We start from the raw sequence: 16,076 nt of genomic DNA on the forward strand, positions 1-16,076 counted from the left end.
TGGAGTCTCGTCTTGGACACCTGCAGGTCAACCTGGTGTCGGAACACATATGGTGCGAGGACTTCCTGGTCCGGAGCTTCTACCTGAAGAACCTGCAGACCAACGAGACACGCACCGTCACCCAGTTCCACTTCCTCTCCTGGATGGACCACGGCATCCCGGACTCAGCCAGGACCCTGTTGGACTTCCGCAGGTACCGTGAGACAAGCCGCAAGCCCGGTCGCTGGTTCCTGGCTGTATACGTACCGTTACGCTTTGCTAGCTTCATATCACAGCCCGGGCAAAATGCACATAGACTGGAATTATACTTTTGATCTCTATATCATTTTGGTCCAACTTCTCCAAATTTCAACAGAGAGTCTTTCTATTTACTGGAGGCTGACATCTCGATTAGAACGTGGAATGTGTTGTTTTCATTCCAAGTCGCACTCGATTCAGTAGACAGACAAACTCTCCATTGAGATTTTGGTGAAGTTGGACCGTTTCAATAACTTTGGGGTTAAGTGTTTGACAAATAAGGGCCCTGGATTTTATGTGTAGTCCATATAAAATGCTTCAGTTCTGAGTAAGTCAAATTAAAATAACACAACATACCGTCAGCCCCGGGAGATCAACAGTTAATTTCAGTCTATGTACATTTTTACCCGGGCTGTGATATGAAGCGAGTAAAGGGTAGCGGTACATAATACAGCCAGGAACCAGCAACATCTCTGTGTTCTTGATCATCTTCCCTTTGGTCTGTATTCTCTCAGTAGCCTTCCTGCCCCCCCCCCCCCCCCCCCCATGTCGCTCCTGTGACCTGTACTGTATTAGACTAGAGACCGGTTGATGTGTCGTGTCTCTGCTGAGGACTCGGGGATTCTGCACGTCTTTGATCCAGGGCCTCCTCTCTCGCCTCCCACCAACTCATGTGATGCAGCAAATTAACAGTCCCGCATTGCATGGCTTGGCTCGGGCTCGGGCTCTCGGGGTAGCGGGGGTGGGGGGCAAGGAAGGGAAAAAAAACTCATCTAATTCAAACAGCCAATTAAATCGTGGAGCTGTCTTTGCTAAAAAGCTGGGAGAGGGGGAAAGCTAGCGAGTGAATAACCTCGACTCTATTCTTCATCCGACGCGCTCGCTGCTGGCGGAGCGGCGATAGCCCCCCTGGGAAAGAGCCAGGAGGGAGGAGGAAAAGCCCCTCCAAATGAGGACGGATGCCTCGGACGTGCGGATTCCTCCTGGTTTGAGATTCAGATGAGAGGCAGAGCAGGTTGACTGTGTCAACAAAAATAAATGCTGGACGCAATTTGTACTGTTTTTTTTTAAATATTTATTATTATTCTTTTCGCTTTGTGTTGCTTTTAGCAGAGGTATATTTGTGTTTTTCTTTGGCATGCTAGCTCTGGTTTTTGTTACGAGATCATGTCATTGCAGCAGTGAGATTTACTCTCTCGTTTGTACAGTCGGGTCTGTGCGGAGACGCCTCCTCCTCCTCCTCCTCCTCCTCCTCCCCCTCCTCCTCCTCCTCCTCCCTCCTCCTCCTCCCTACGTGATAATATAATCTAGTGTCACGGCAGACACACGGAGGGTCATTTTGGAATCTATTGCTCTGGAAGCTCTCCAGATTCCAGAGGGTCCACTCTAAGCACGTCGTGGTTTTGGCCAATCTGTATTTTCGCAGTTGCCAGTGTCATTTTTGTGATGTTGCAGCTAGTAATATGAGCCCAGTTGCATAGTCACAAAAGTGATCATTGGAAACTGTGTCTCCTCAGCCAGACCTGTGGGCACATTGTCCTCTCTCTCTGTCTCTCTCTGTGTCTCTCGCTGTCTCTCTCTCTCTCTCTCTCTCTCTCTCTCTCTCTCTCTCTCTCTCTCTCTCTCTCTCTCTCTCTCTCTCTCTCTCTCTCTCTCTCTCTCTGTGTCTTTCCCTCCTCCTTCATTTGGTTTGCTTGGGAACTATGACCCTCTCTCCTCTTTCTCGAATGTATTGCTTGTTTGATATTCATCTATTGCTCATTTGTTAGACGTTTAAAAAAAGAAGATTCCCTAAAAAGATAATTGATTATGCATAACCCCCCCCCCCTTTTTTTTCCTTCTTTTCTTAACCAACACACTGCTTTGATGAATAAATCAACATGCTGCCTTTGCTACCTCTGAGAAATATATGACACACTTGGCAGAATATGTAGACAATACAGAACCTTGGATTTTATATTATCCCCTAAATTAAAACGTATTACCAAAATTTCATCCAGTAATATCCGCAGGGCATCGTATCTATGAACGTATTCACTGCTTTTTTCTTTTTTTTTAATCTTTTTTTCTAGATTTACAAATCTGCTTTTTCTTTCTCTCTCTCTCTTTCCTTTCCTTCTTTTAGGGGGGGGGTAAAAAAAACACAAAAGAGATTCAGACTCTATCCTTTGTGAGAGGTGGAAAAAATGAAAGAACGCCGAGATGCGGAAGCTTCATTGTAGTCAGTTTCCATGGCGACGGCGGGGTGTGAGAGGCTTGTTGGCCCTCGCCGCGGCTGTGGTGTGTAACATTCATAATTGGCCGAGGTTAATGCGTCGGTGGTCGCGGTGGCGTCACACCGTCACATCCATCACCCGCGTGTCACAATATGTGCTGTTTTTAAATTACGCTCCATTTGTCACCATTGTTTGACACGGACTGTCCCTCGAATCGCACGCGGCTGATTGACAGGCGAGTAGATTCGATGAGTCCTTTTTTGTTTAAAAAATGTTGATTCAATTAATTGTAGCAATTAATTTCCTCCAGTCAACAGAGTAGCCTAGACATGAAAAAAAGCTCTGTGATTGAGTCTTTGCATCACAAATACTCCTTTTTTCATCCGACAACAAACTAACCATCGTTTTTTAAAGGGCATCAACTTTTCTTTTCATCTGAATTGAGGTTATATTGTATAACACTATCAAAAAAAGAGTGTATTAAAAATATCTTGTTTCCAAATATGATTTGGTAGAATATTAGTGTGGTTCTAGGTGTTTCTGACACCTCGCTGTCAAGCTTAGCAAATAATTTTCTTTCTCTCTCTTCTTATTTCAGAAAGGTTAACAAGTGCTACCGGGGTCGATCTTGTCCGATAATTGTCCACTGCAGGCAAGTATTCCGTGAACCATTCTAACCCCCGTGATAATCGACTGCTGTGAACCGGGCTTAGAGAATATTTATCAGGCCCTTCGAGTTGCAGGGGAGAGGCTTGTTTATTCAAACCCCAGTCCATTTACTTTGTTATCTAGGGTCCGGTACCGCTGCCTCTGTTTATTCCCATGCGTGTGCTCCTATGGAAATAGGTGGCACAAAGACACTTAGCCGAAAGACACTTCCATTTCCCATTTGGTAGAGTTATTTAACCGGCCTTGATTGGTCCGTATTAAACCGCAGGTATCTGTCGAACCACTTTTAATAGCCACATCCTGCTAAGTCATGCGTGGGGGCCAGACTCCCCTGCTCTCTCTCCCTACAGGAGGAGCTGTACAGAGTGTCTAGCGGTGGATTAATGAAGCAAAGGGTGCTCAGGACGCTCTCCTGTTTTATCGGCCTTGCCTTTATTAGCGGGATGTGCACGCCTTGTTTGCAATTAACATGCAGAGCCGGTGAATGGCCGACGGGCACAAAGGGAGGCTTTTCACAAGGGTATCTCTGGGGTAATGGAAAGGCAGGGCTCTCCAGAAGCAGCTCTCTCTGTCTATGCTACTGCCCCTGGCCTCTCAACCTCTCCTCTGCTCCTGAGGTGCATGCATTTAAAAGCCTTTGTCGTCCGCCCCCCCCCCAAAGAGTGCCTCCCAAACCGTTCCTCCCTCTCTCTGAAAGAGCGGCAGAGGGAGTCTCAGGACCACCTTTTGCATTATAATCACTTATATGCGACGTTGGTATTTGTACAAAAGTATTTTCGTATTGATTTTGAAGGGTACTGCTTGTAATATTCTAACTGTTCTGTTTGATATGTAGTACTGGTGGCAGGGAAGCCGACACTCTGTAGCAATGTGCGTTACTATGGAGTGTCAATAACAGTCCTATCTGTTTAAACACCCTGCCTGCCACACAGACATCTCTCAACACAGACGGAGATGAAAATGAGCCAATCTGTTTCCAGAAGAGACAAAAACAACATTTCAAGCAAACTAAAATGCATCTAAAGCTTTACTCTACCATCTTAACTGTCTCTCTCTCTCTCTCTCTCTCTCTCTCTCTCTCTCTCTCTCTCTCTCTCTCTCCCTCTCTCTGGTTCTCTCTCTCTCTCTCCCCCCCCCTCTTGCTCTCTCTCTCTCTCACCATCTCTCTCTCTCTCTCCCCCCGTCTCTCTCTCTCTGGTTATCTCTCTCTCTCTCCCCCTCTCTCTCTCTCTCCCCCTCTCTCTCCCCCCCATCTCTCTCTGGTTCGCTCTCTATCTATCTCTCTCTCTCTCTCTCTCTCTGCAGTGATGGAGCTGGGAGGAGTGGGACATACATTCTGATCGACATGGTCCTCAATAGGATGGCTAAAGGTACGAGGCAATGGCTTCCCCTCATGTTAAACTGAATGTCTCCACGTCTCGTGTTGAACTGAATGTCTCCACGTCTCGTGTTGAACTGAAGCCTAGAGAGAGGCAGGAGGAGTGACAGATATCGGAAAAAAGAGATACAAGAAGAGAAGAGGATAGGAGAGAAGAGGAGAGAGGAGAAGAGGCAAAAGACATAATGGATTACTCATGTTAGTAGTAGTAGTGGTAGTGGTGGTAGTAATAGTATTAGTAGTAGTATTGGCAGTAGCAGTAGCAGTAGTAGTAGTAGTAATAGCATTAGTAATAGTATTAGTAGTAGTATTAGCAGTGGTAGTAGCAGTAGCAGTGGTAGTAGTAGTAGTAGTAGTAGTAGTAGTAGTAGTAGTAGTAGTAGTAGTAGTAGTAGTAGTAGTAGTAGTAGTAGTAATAGTAATAGTAATAGTAATAGTAGTAGTAGTAGTAGTAGTAGTAGTAGTAGAGTAGTAGTAGTAGTAGTAGTAGTAGTAGTAGTAGTAGTAGTAGTAGTAGTAGTAGTAGTAGTAGTAGTAGTAGTAGTAGTAGTAGTAGCAGTACTAGACTGAATTAGTTACCAATTTCAAGATTAGGAAACTACAGTACAAGTAGAGATAAAACTAGTACAAGACATGAGAGACATTCATTCATTCATTCATTCATTCAGTCTTTACTTGATAAATATGCATAACGGAGCAGGTTATCGTTAATGGGAGTTATGGGGTATGGAGGTTCAAGAGTCTAGTTAGGTCTGACATGGTATGAGTTAGAAACCATCTGTACGGCTGCAGTCGAGCCATGTTGACCATGTTAGACTGCGACATGGAGAAGAAACATTAAAAGGAAAATCAATTCAATAAAAATAAAAACAGAATTTCTTCAGATCTTATGTGGTTGATTCAATATTATGAACTGAGACTGATTTGCTTCACCGTATCCCGAACAGTTCTTTCGTTTTCTTTAAAAAAATTGTATAACCCCAATACTTTATTGGATTTTCAGGGTAATTGACCAACACAGTTTCTAAACACTGACAGTCGTAAAACTAGAAATCGTATCCACACCTCTAACGTCGCTCAGCCGCTCCGTGTTTACAGAACGGCTTCAGAAAGAGGCTCTTGTTGACACTACCGATTACAATACCTTCTAGCTTTGGCGGGGGGGGGGGGGGGGGGGGGGGGTTGTTCACGCACACAAATCCCAACCGTCCGGGATCATTAGATCACACTTAGGATCTGTGGGTGGGCAGGAATTTGTGCTATGGTGTATTTGCTTGAGATACAGTTGTAGTTGTCAAGCTAGTCACACGACTGGTGCCAAAGTAAGTATGAATAAGCCATACTACGGTCGGCAGAAAAAAAAATAAAAAATGTATCAATCGTACGTTAGTTATGTAGTGTAAAAGGTTGACGACTCTTACGTTGTTTGGTGGAATCTGTACAATGTGTGCTGTTTAGATGATATATTTCATTTCAAACCTTTATTTAAACTTGAAAGGCAACCAAGGCTTCCCTCATTTACAGTCACGTTGAGTGTACATACAGAAATAAGCACAAAAAAGGCATATAAATTCACACATCAAATATAATTAACATACAACTTGATTGACAAAAGGTTGGAGATCAAGGTTTTAAACTCTGAGGGGAGGATCTCAAGCTATAAAGACTGTTGGAGTTCATTCCATGAGCTAGGGGGCATCATAGAAAAATGCAGATTCACCCTGTTCCAAGCAAATTCAGGGGACCTTATTTATTTATTTAGAGAATATAATGAGTAGCTCACGTTAGCTTCTGTTTCTTAAAAGTAGCTCTTGTTCACAAAAAGGCCCCTGACACTGTCGTCATCCTGGGCGTGAAACGGACTGAACGTGAATTCTGTTCTCAAGGTGCATTTTCACTTCACTTGCTACTATTGTGAGGAGGTGACAGTCCCTCCAGTGCTGAATAATCAAGACATGACATCAGGAGAGATGACAATAGCTTAGCCGGGCCCCCCGGCCCCGCACTCCACATGCCTTCCTGCTGTAGGGGCCCCATCAAAGCTCATCATCGCTAGGCAACGCTGATGCTGCCCTTTCCCTCCATGTGTCAATCAATATAATAGAGACCCTTGGGGAGAGAGAGGTTACTGTACTTTTAAAAATGCAATCGCTTACGCATTACCGGTCGCCATCTAGATTCGATTAGATTCAAATGTGTTGTCATTATACAGCACAAGTACAGTACAATGAAAAGAAGTTTGGCATCCAAGCAAATGTAACAGTAAAGTGCAACAGCAATATACAACGTACTGGTGCTAAACAGATCAAATGTATGTGCAGAGTTGTAATATAATATGTACAGTGATACAGGTATAAAGACAGTATGGTAGTAAGTCATACTGGCCAGCAGCGTAACTAGTAAGAGTAAGATATGTACAGATATAGATATAGTATCTACAGATGTGTAAAATGACTATGTGACGGTAAATAGTCCTTTTACATATCTGTAGATACTATATATTGAAGCCGGTAACATAATTCACTGTAATAATATTAACTTTAGTAAAGCAATTTGACTTATTTCTATTTACTTCCGGGTTACTACACGTCCAAAATCCATACAATAACGCACAGAAATAAAATTATTATTCAAATGTATTCGCCATTTCAACTGCGTTATTAGCATCTCCTTATGAGAATGACAAACTTCGAGATATCATTTCTCAAGATATGCAAATTTATTAGAGCATCTACAATCACACAATCTTTTCTCTCTTCCCACGTCAGCTAATCAGCTATTTTTCCAAAGAGTGTACGCAAATCTGAACAGCGTCCTTTTTTTACAGCGAGTGTAGTAGCGCATTACGCTTATCTTTTGAATAAAAATAATGCGGATTACTGTAATGTTGTTAGAGTGTAATCTGGCCACGCGGGCTCATCTAACAGATGCAGCGGCTCCCGAACACTCTGATAAAAGGCGTTAGAACAGAGACCTAGACACACACAAACCCCTGTTTTTACCTCCTTTGGGTTTTTTTTTTGTCCTCCCAGAATTCCCTGTATAAAACGGAACGTAAATCTCACTCAAAAGCATCCCCTCATTGGAGGAGTTTCCTCAACTTGGGAATCCGCCCCACTCACACTCTGAGACATGAAAGAGCTGGTGGAGCCCCAGTGGAGTACTTGGAGCAGCAACTCCAGCTACTTTGACTCTCTCTCGCTCTCTCTCTCTCTCTCTCTCTCTCTCTCTCTCTCTCTCTCTCTCTCTCTCTCTCTCTCTCTCTCTCTCTCTCTCTCTCTCTCTCTCTCTCTCACTCTTCTCTATTCTCTCTCTCACTTTCAAAAACATCTTGAGAGCTTGGGGGGCTCCCTCTCTTTCTCTATCCCCTTCTTTCTCTCTTTCTTCCCATCCTCCTTTCTTTCTCCCCCCCCCCCCCCCCCAAGGGAGCCTCAAATGAGCCCAGGCTGTGTTGGCTTCAGGTCCTGCTTTTACCAAGAGATCTAACAATAGTCGCGAAGTCCAAAGGCAGAAAGGATTTCCAGGTTGCCGTGTTCAGTCTTACATGCTGGCAGAGCGACAACAACAGCAGCGGCTTCTACCGAAACAGTAAAGCAGCTCCCCTGCTGAGCTACTCATCTGTATTGTCGCCAGAGTTAATGGAAATGATTGCAAATCAAATATTCCCATACATCATCACACACACACACACACACACACACACACACACACACACACACACACACACACACACACACACACACACACACACACACACACACACACACACACACACACACACACACACACACTCTCAGGTATTGTGAAGTCAAAATATTTAAATGGCGTTTATAGTTTTCTATCATTCTAAAACCAGTCCCAAGATTCGTCATACTGAAATCCACGAGGTGTGGCGAAATACCGTGCTATGAAATATACCCATACTAAAATGGGAGGGGGAAAATGTCTTGTTTATTTATTTTGTTATATATATACGGTATACGTGTTTTTTTAATACATTTATATATGTTTTATATTTTTTCAAGTCCAAATAGGCGTCCAAATAAGCTTCTCACCTGCTCAGGAGAGAAGTTGTATGCTGTTACTGTCCCATGTAGCAGTTACTGTCCACATAGCTGTTACTGTCCCATGTAGCTGTTACTGTCCCATGTAGCAGTTACTGTCCCACGTAGCTGTTACTGTCCCATGTAGCTGTTACTGTCCCATGTAGCTGTTACTGTCCCACGTAGCTGTTACTGTCCCATGTAGCTGTTACTGTCCCACGTAGCTGTTACTGTCCCATGTAGCTGTTACTGTCCCATGTAGCTGTTACTGTCCCACATAGCTGTTACTGTCCCACATAGCTGTTACTGTCCCATGTAGCTGTTACTGTCCCACGTAGCTCTTACTGTCCACATAGCTGTTACTGTCCCATGTAGCAGTTACTGTCCACATAGCTGTTACTGTCCCATGTAGCTGTTACTGTCCCATGTAGCTCTTACTGTCCACATAGCTGTTACTGTCCCATGTAGCTGTTACTGTCCCATGTAGCTGTTACTGTCCCATGTAGCTGTTACTGTCCCATGTAGCTGTTACTGTCCCATGTAGCTGTTACTGTCCCATGTATCTGTTACTGTCCACATAGCTGTTACTGTCCCATGTAGCTGTTACTGTCCCATGTAGCTGTTAGTGTCCCACGTAGCTGTTACTGTCCCACATAGCTGTTACTGTCCCATGTAGCTGTTACTGTCCACATAGCTGTTACTGTCCCATGTAGCTGTTACTGTCCCATGTAGCTGTTACTGTCCACATAGCTGTTACTGTCCATGTAGCTGTTACTGTCCCACATAGCTGTTACTGTCCCATGTAGCTGTTGCTGTCCCACGTAGCTGTTACTGTCCATGTAGCTGTTACTGTCCCACATAGCTGTTACTGTCCCATGTATCTGTTACTGTCCCATGTAGCTGTTACTGTCCCATGTAGCTGTTACTGTCCACATAGCAGTTACTGTCCCATGTAGCTGTTACTGTCCCATGTAGCTGTTACTGTCCACATAGCAGTTACTGTCCACGTAGCTGTTACTGTCCACATAGCTGTTACTGTCCCATGTAGCTGTTACTGTCCCATGTAGCTGTTACTGTCCACGTAGTTGTTACTGTCCCATGTAGCTGTTACTGTCCCACATAGCAGTTACTGTCCCATGTAGCTGTTACTGTCCACGTAGCTGTTACTGTCCCATGTAGCTGTTACTGTCCCATGTAGCTGTTACTGTCCCATGTAGCTGTTACTGTCCACGTAGCTGTTACTGTCCCATGTAGCTGTTACTGTCCCACGTAGCTGTTACTGTCCCATGTAGCTGTTACTGTCCCATGTAGCTATTACTGTCCCACATGGCTGTTACTGTCCCACATAGCTGTTACTGTCCACGTAGCTGTTACTGTCCCACGTAGCTCTTACTGTCCCATGTAGCAGTTACTGTCCCACATAGCTGTTACTGTCCCACGTAGCTCTTACTGTCCACATAGCTGTTACTGTCCCACGTAGCTCTTACTGTCCCATGTAGCAGTTACTGTCCCACATAGCTGTTACTGTCCCACGTAGCTCTTACTGTCCCACGTAGCTGTTACTGTCCCATGTAGCTGTTACTGTCCCATGTAGCTGTTACTGTCCCATGTAGCAGTTACTGTCCCATGTAGCTGTTACTGTCCCATGTAGCTGTTACTGTCCCATGTAGCTGTTACTGTCCACATAGCTGTTACTGTCCCATGTAGCTGTTACTGTCCCACGTAGCTCTTACTGTCCACATAGCTGTTACTGTCCATGTAGCTGTTACTGTCCACATAGCAGTTACTGTCCCATGTAGCTGTTACTGTCCACATAGCTGTTACTGTCCCACGTAGCTGTTACTGTCCCATGTAGCTGTTACTGTCCCATGTAGCTGTTACTGTCCCATGTAGCTGTTACTGTCCACATAGCTGTTACTGTCCCACGTAGCTGTTACTGTCCACGTAGCTGTTACTGTCCACATAGCTGTTACTGTCCCACGTAGCTGTTACTGTCCCATGTAGCTGTTACTGTCCACGTAGCTGTTACTGTCCACATAGCTGTTACTGTCCCATGTAGCTGTTACTGTCCCATGTAGCTGTTACTGTCCACGTAGTTGTTACTGTCCCATGTAGCTGTTACTGTCCCACATAGCAGTTACTGTCCCATGTAGCTGTTACTGTCCACGTAGCTGTTACTGTCCCATGTAGCTGTTACTGTCCCATGTAGCTGTTACTGTCCCATGTAGCTGTTACTGTCCACGTAGCTGTTACTGTCCCATGTAGCTGTTACTGTCCCACGTAGCTGTTACTGTCCCATGTAGCTGTTACTGTCCCATGTAGCTATTACTGTCCCACATGGCTGTTACTGTCCCACATAGCTGTTACTGTCCACGTAGCTGTTACTGTCCCACGTAGCTCTTACTGTCCCATGTAGCAGTTACTGTCCCACATAGCTGTTACTGTCCCACGTAGCTCTTACTGTCCACATAGCTGTTACTGTCCCACGTAGCTCTTACTGTCCCATGTAGCAGTTACTGTCCCACATAGCTGTTACTGTCCCACGTAGCTCTTACTGTCCCACGTAGCTGTTACTGTCCCATGTAGCTGTTACTGTCCCATGTAGCTGTTACTGTCCCATGTAGCAGTTACTGTCCCATGTAGCTGTTACTGTCCCATGTAGCTGTTACTGTCCCATGTAGCTGTTACTGTCCACATAGCTGTTACTGTCCCATGTAGCTGTTACTGTCCCACGTAGCTCTTACTGTCCACATAGCTGTTACTGTCCATGTAGCTGTTACTGTCCACATAGCAGTTACTGTCCCATGTAGCTGTTACTGTCCACATAGCTGTTACTGTCCCACGTAGCTGTTACTGTCCCATGTAGCTGTTACTGTCCCATGTAGCTGTTACTGTCCCATGTAGCTGTTACTGTCCACATAGCTGTTACTGTCCCACGTAGCTGTTACTGTCCACGTAGCTGTTACTGTCCACATAGCTGTTACTGTCCCACGTAGCTGTTACTGTCCCATGTAGCTGTTACTGTCCACATAGCTGTTACTGTCCCACGTAGCTGTTACTGTCCCATGTAGCTGTTACTGTCCCATGTAGCTGTTACTGTCCCATGTAGCTGTTACTGTCCACATAGCTGTTACTGTCCCACGTAGCTGTTACTGTCCACGTAGCTGTTACTGTCCACATAGCTGTTACTGTCCCACGTAGCTGTTACTGTCCCATGTAGCTGTTACTGTCCCACGTAGCTGTTACTGTCCCATGTAGCTGTTACTGTCCCACGTAGCTGTTACTGTCCACATAGCTGTTACTGTCCCACGTAGCTGTTACTGTCCACATAGCTGTTACTGTCCCACGTAGCTGTTACTGTCCCATGTAGCTGTTACTGTCCCATGTAGCTGTTACTGTCCCACGTAGCTGTTACTGTCCACATAGCTGTTACTGTCCCACGTAGCTGTTACTGTCCCATGTAGCTGTTACTGTCCACATAGCTGTTACTGTCCCATGTAGCTGTTACTGTCCCATGTAGCTATTACTGTCCACATAGCTGTTACTGTCCCACATAGCTGTTACTGTCCACGTAGCTGTTACTGTCCACGTAGCTGTTACTGTCCACGTAGCTGTTACTGTCCATGTAGCTGTTACTGTCCCATGTAGCTGTTACTGTCCACGTAGCTGTTACTGTCCACGTAGCTGTTACTGTCCACATAGCTGTTACTGTCCACGTAGTTGTTACTGTCCACGTAGCTGTTACTGTCCACGTAGCTGTTACTGTCCACATAGCTGTTACTGTCCATGTAGCTGTTACTGTCCCATGTAGCTGTTACTGTCCACATAGCTGTTACTGTCCACGTAGCTGTTACTGTCCACGTAGCTGTTACTGTCCACGTAGCTGTTACTGTCCACATAGCTGTTACTGTCCACATAGCTGTTACTGTCCCATGTAGCTGTTACTGTCCACATAGCTGTTACTGTCCATGTAGCTGTTACTGTCCACGTAGCTGTTACTGTCCACATAGCTGTTACTGTCCACATAGCTGTTACTGTCCCATGTAGCTGTTACTGTCCACATAGCTGTTACTGTCCACATAGCTGTTACTGTCCATGTAGCTGTTACTGTCCCATGTAGCTGTTACTGTCCCATGTAGCTGTTACTGTCCCACATAGCTGTTACTGTCCCATGTAGCTGTTACTGTCCACATAGCTGTTACTGTCCACGTAGCTGTTACTGTCCACATAGCTGTTACTGTCCATGTAGCTGTTACTGTCCCATGTAACTGTTACTGTCCCATGTAGCTGTTACTGTCCCATGTAGCAGTTACTGTCCCACGTAGCTGTTACTGTCCCACGTAGCTGTTACTGTCCCACGTAGCTGTTACTGTCCATGTAGCTGTTACTGTCCCACGTAGCTGTTACTGTCCCACGTAGCTGTTACTGTCCCATGTAGCTGTTACTGTCCCATGTAGCTGTTACTGTCCCATGTAGCTGTTACTGTCCCATGTAGCTGTTACTGTCCCACGTAGCTGTTACTGTCCACATAGCTGTTACTGTCCCATGTAGCTGTTACTGTCCCATGTAACTGTTACTGTCCCATGTAGCTGTTACTGTCCACGTAGCTGTTACTGTCCCACGTAGCTGTTACTGTCCACATAGCTGTTACTGTCCACATAGCTGTTACTGTCCACATAGCTGTTACTGTCCACATAGCTGTTACTGTCCACATAGCTGTTACTGTCCACATAGCTGTTACTGTCCACATAGCTGTTACTGTCCACATAGCTGTTACTGTCCCACGTAGCTGTTACTGTCCATGTAGCTGTTACTGTCCCACGTAGCTGTTACTGTCCACATAGCTGTTACTGTCCACGTAGCTGTTACTGTCCACGTAGCTCTTACTGTCCACGTAGCTGTTACTGTCCACGTAGCTGTTACTGTCCCATGTAGCTGTTACTGTCCCATGTAGCTGTTACTGTCCCATGTAGCTGTTACTGTCCCATGTAGCTGTTACTGTCCCATGTAGCTGTTACTGTCCCATGTAGCTGTTACTGTCCCACGTAGCTGTTACTGTCCCATGTAGCTGTTACTGTCCCACGTAGCTCTTACTGTCCCATGTAGCTGTTACTGTCCCACGTAGCTGTTACTGTCCCACGTAGCTGTTACTGTCCCATGTAGCTGTTACTGTCCACATAGCTGTTACTGTCCCAGGTAACTGTAGCTGTGCAACAGTCAAAATAAAAAGGACCCAAGTGTGAAGGTTGTTCAGATCAGAGACGGTCCTGGCTCGCCTCCATCACGGACCGGGGAAAAGTAACAAAATATATTTATTTATTCATTTTTACACATCGAATCATGTGAACCAAACACCGCATATCGTGGCGGAAGAGACGGTCGCAGCCCCAACTGCTGAAATCCCATCTCATGCACCGACGCTCAGAGTCTCCCAATACATTGTTGCACATTTCCCAGACCCCCTTCCCCAAAAATAAATCTCCCCCCCTGCATATTTTATCGAGAAACAGTCTGTGGCTCTGGTCCAAGTCTTTCGAGGGATGAATGTAATAATTTTCAATCGCCGCGCTGTTCCAAGGGGAACTGTGGTATAAAGGGAGATTGACAGATGTGAGCTGGATTACCCGCTGCTTTGAACTCAGTCCAATTTGCGGTCTGTTGCAGGTGCTAAAGAGATTGATATTGCCGCTACCCTGGAGCACTTGAGAGACCAGAGAGCGGGAATGGTCCAGACAAAGGTAAGCCCCCCCCCACCCCCCGTATGGGTCTGAGCTGGTAGGAGGAGAGAGAAGGGGGGGTGGGGGCACTGCTTCATAACAGAGAATGCTTTTCAACATTCATGAAAAAAATAAATCACGCGTTTCGAAATGTGTTTTTTATTTTATTTATTTTTTGGGTGGGGGGGGAAACGCCTCACACACGTGATTCACACAGGTCCACGTGTTGCTTACGTGATTTCTTCACGTGCGGGTTTATGTTATCACGCGCGGTCACAGCTAGTGTGGGACTAGCGGATGTGCGTCGCGATATGGTTTTCACACGTGGACTTAACGTGTAAATCACGAGTGGATCACGTGTAAAACGCACTGCGCATGTGGGGAGAAGCGTGTTTTTTTCACACATGTGAAACTCTCCTGGCTTTTCTAGAAGAAGAGATGCGGGGGAGGGAGGGGTGGGGGGACATGTGTGTCACTGAAACAGAGCTGTGTCCAGTTCATTTGGACAGAATCGTGATAGTAGTAGTTTGGGGGAAAAAAAATGTTATGGACGTTTCTGGACACAAGTCCTTTGTACATAGCAACCTTGTAGTTTGTCTTTTGGGTATAATAATAATAATAATAATAATAATAATAATAATAATAATAATAATAATAATAATAATAATAATAATAATAATAATAATAATAATAATAATAATAATAATAATAATAATAATAATAATAATAATAATAATAATAATAATAATAATAATAATAATAATAATAATAATAATATAATTTCTCATGCACCTGCTATTTGATAAAACATTCACTTTGATAACACCAAATTGAAAATTATTCTATACTCAACATGCTTGTGTTTTAAATCACCCAAATTAATAAAACGGCATATTCATTAGATAACATTAGATAACAAGTCTGTGACTTGACGTTCATCCTCTTAGGCTCTGCAGTTTATCCGAGTGGAGTTATTGAAATGCTCAGACAGAGTGTGTCTGGTCTTCTGGAAGGAGACGCTGGTGAATCTCCTCCATGTCTTTACTTTAAATATATATATATTTTTTTTTAATTAAGGCAATAAACATGAAGCATAAACTAGAGACCGTAACAAATTTTCTGGAACTTGCTGGCGACATCACAGGTCCTCCAGGATGAGTAAAGAGGCGCTTTTCAAACAGAATCTTAAACCTTAAAGCCTTTGATCAGTCTAAATTTATATTATAGTGGGATATTGCTGTTCCACATTGTGGCTCGGTGTAGATATTAGATTACAATGAGCTGTGATACTTTTTGAGGATCGGACATCAGATTACACATGTGTTTTTGGAAGAAACTAAATTAATCCCACAAAATCCCCCTTTTGTTTTATTTATTTTATTTATATAGATTATCTTTCTTTCTTTCTTTTCAACCTACCGTATTTTTTCAGCATGTGTCACCATTGTATCCCCCTTCACCCGCCCTGCTGTGCATTGTGGAGCAGATGTTGAACTCCCCCTAGTGGCGTAAACATGCACTGCATGGCACGCTCCTGCCATGACATGCTCCAGAAACCTCCGACCATGAGAAATCGCCTTTAATGCCTAAAACCTTTCAGATACAGATGTAAACACGTTTCTCTCTCCTAAGCCCGCTTTGGTTTCTGTTCCTATAACGGCTACCCAGAGATTTACCCAGAGACGTGTAAAGATATAAACTCTGGGAACATGCTGGGCAAAGAAAAAGGAAGCTGGAGCCATGGCCACTAGCAGCTCCCTCTGCATTGATTTTAGCAGTCTGTCCTCGGGCCAAACTATGGCGGCTTGTGTGTTGA

At 44.6% G+C, this 16,076-nt stretch overlaps 1 protein-coding gene across 1 annotated transcript in view; it reads left to right on the top strand.

The window, feature by feature from the left end:
- The window catches only part of ptprn2 (protein tyrosine phosphatase receptor type N2), a gene marked incomplete at its 5' end in the record, with an annotated part of 334,392 nt that overhangs the window by 317,265 nt on the left and 1,051 nt on the right, over positions 1-16,076 (top strand). The window contains 4 exon segments of the mRNA XM_084325818.1: positions 27-193; positions 3,052-3,105; positions 4,428-4,492; positions 14,208-14,281. Of these exon segments, the coding sequence (XP_084181944.1) occupies positions 27-193; positions 3,052-3,105; positions 4,428-4,492; positions 14,208-14,281 (360 nt within the window).

The sequence above is a fragment of the Notolepis coatsorum genome, assembly GCF_963971535.1.
Source record: "Notolepis coatsorum genome assembly, chromosome: 12".
In the NCBI taxonomy this organism is placed as follows: domain Eukaryota; kingdom Metazoa; phylum Chordata; class Actinopteri; order Aulopiformes; family Paralepididae; genus Notolepis; species Notolepis coatsorum.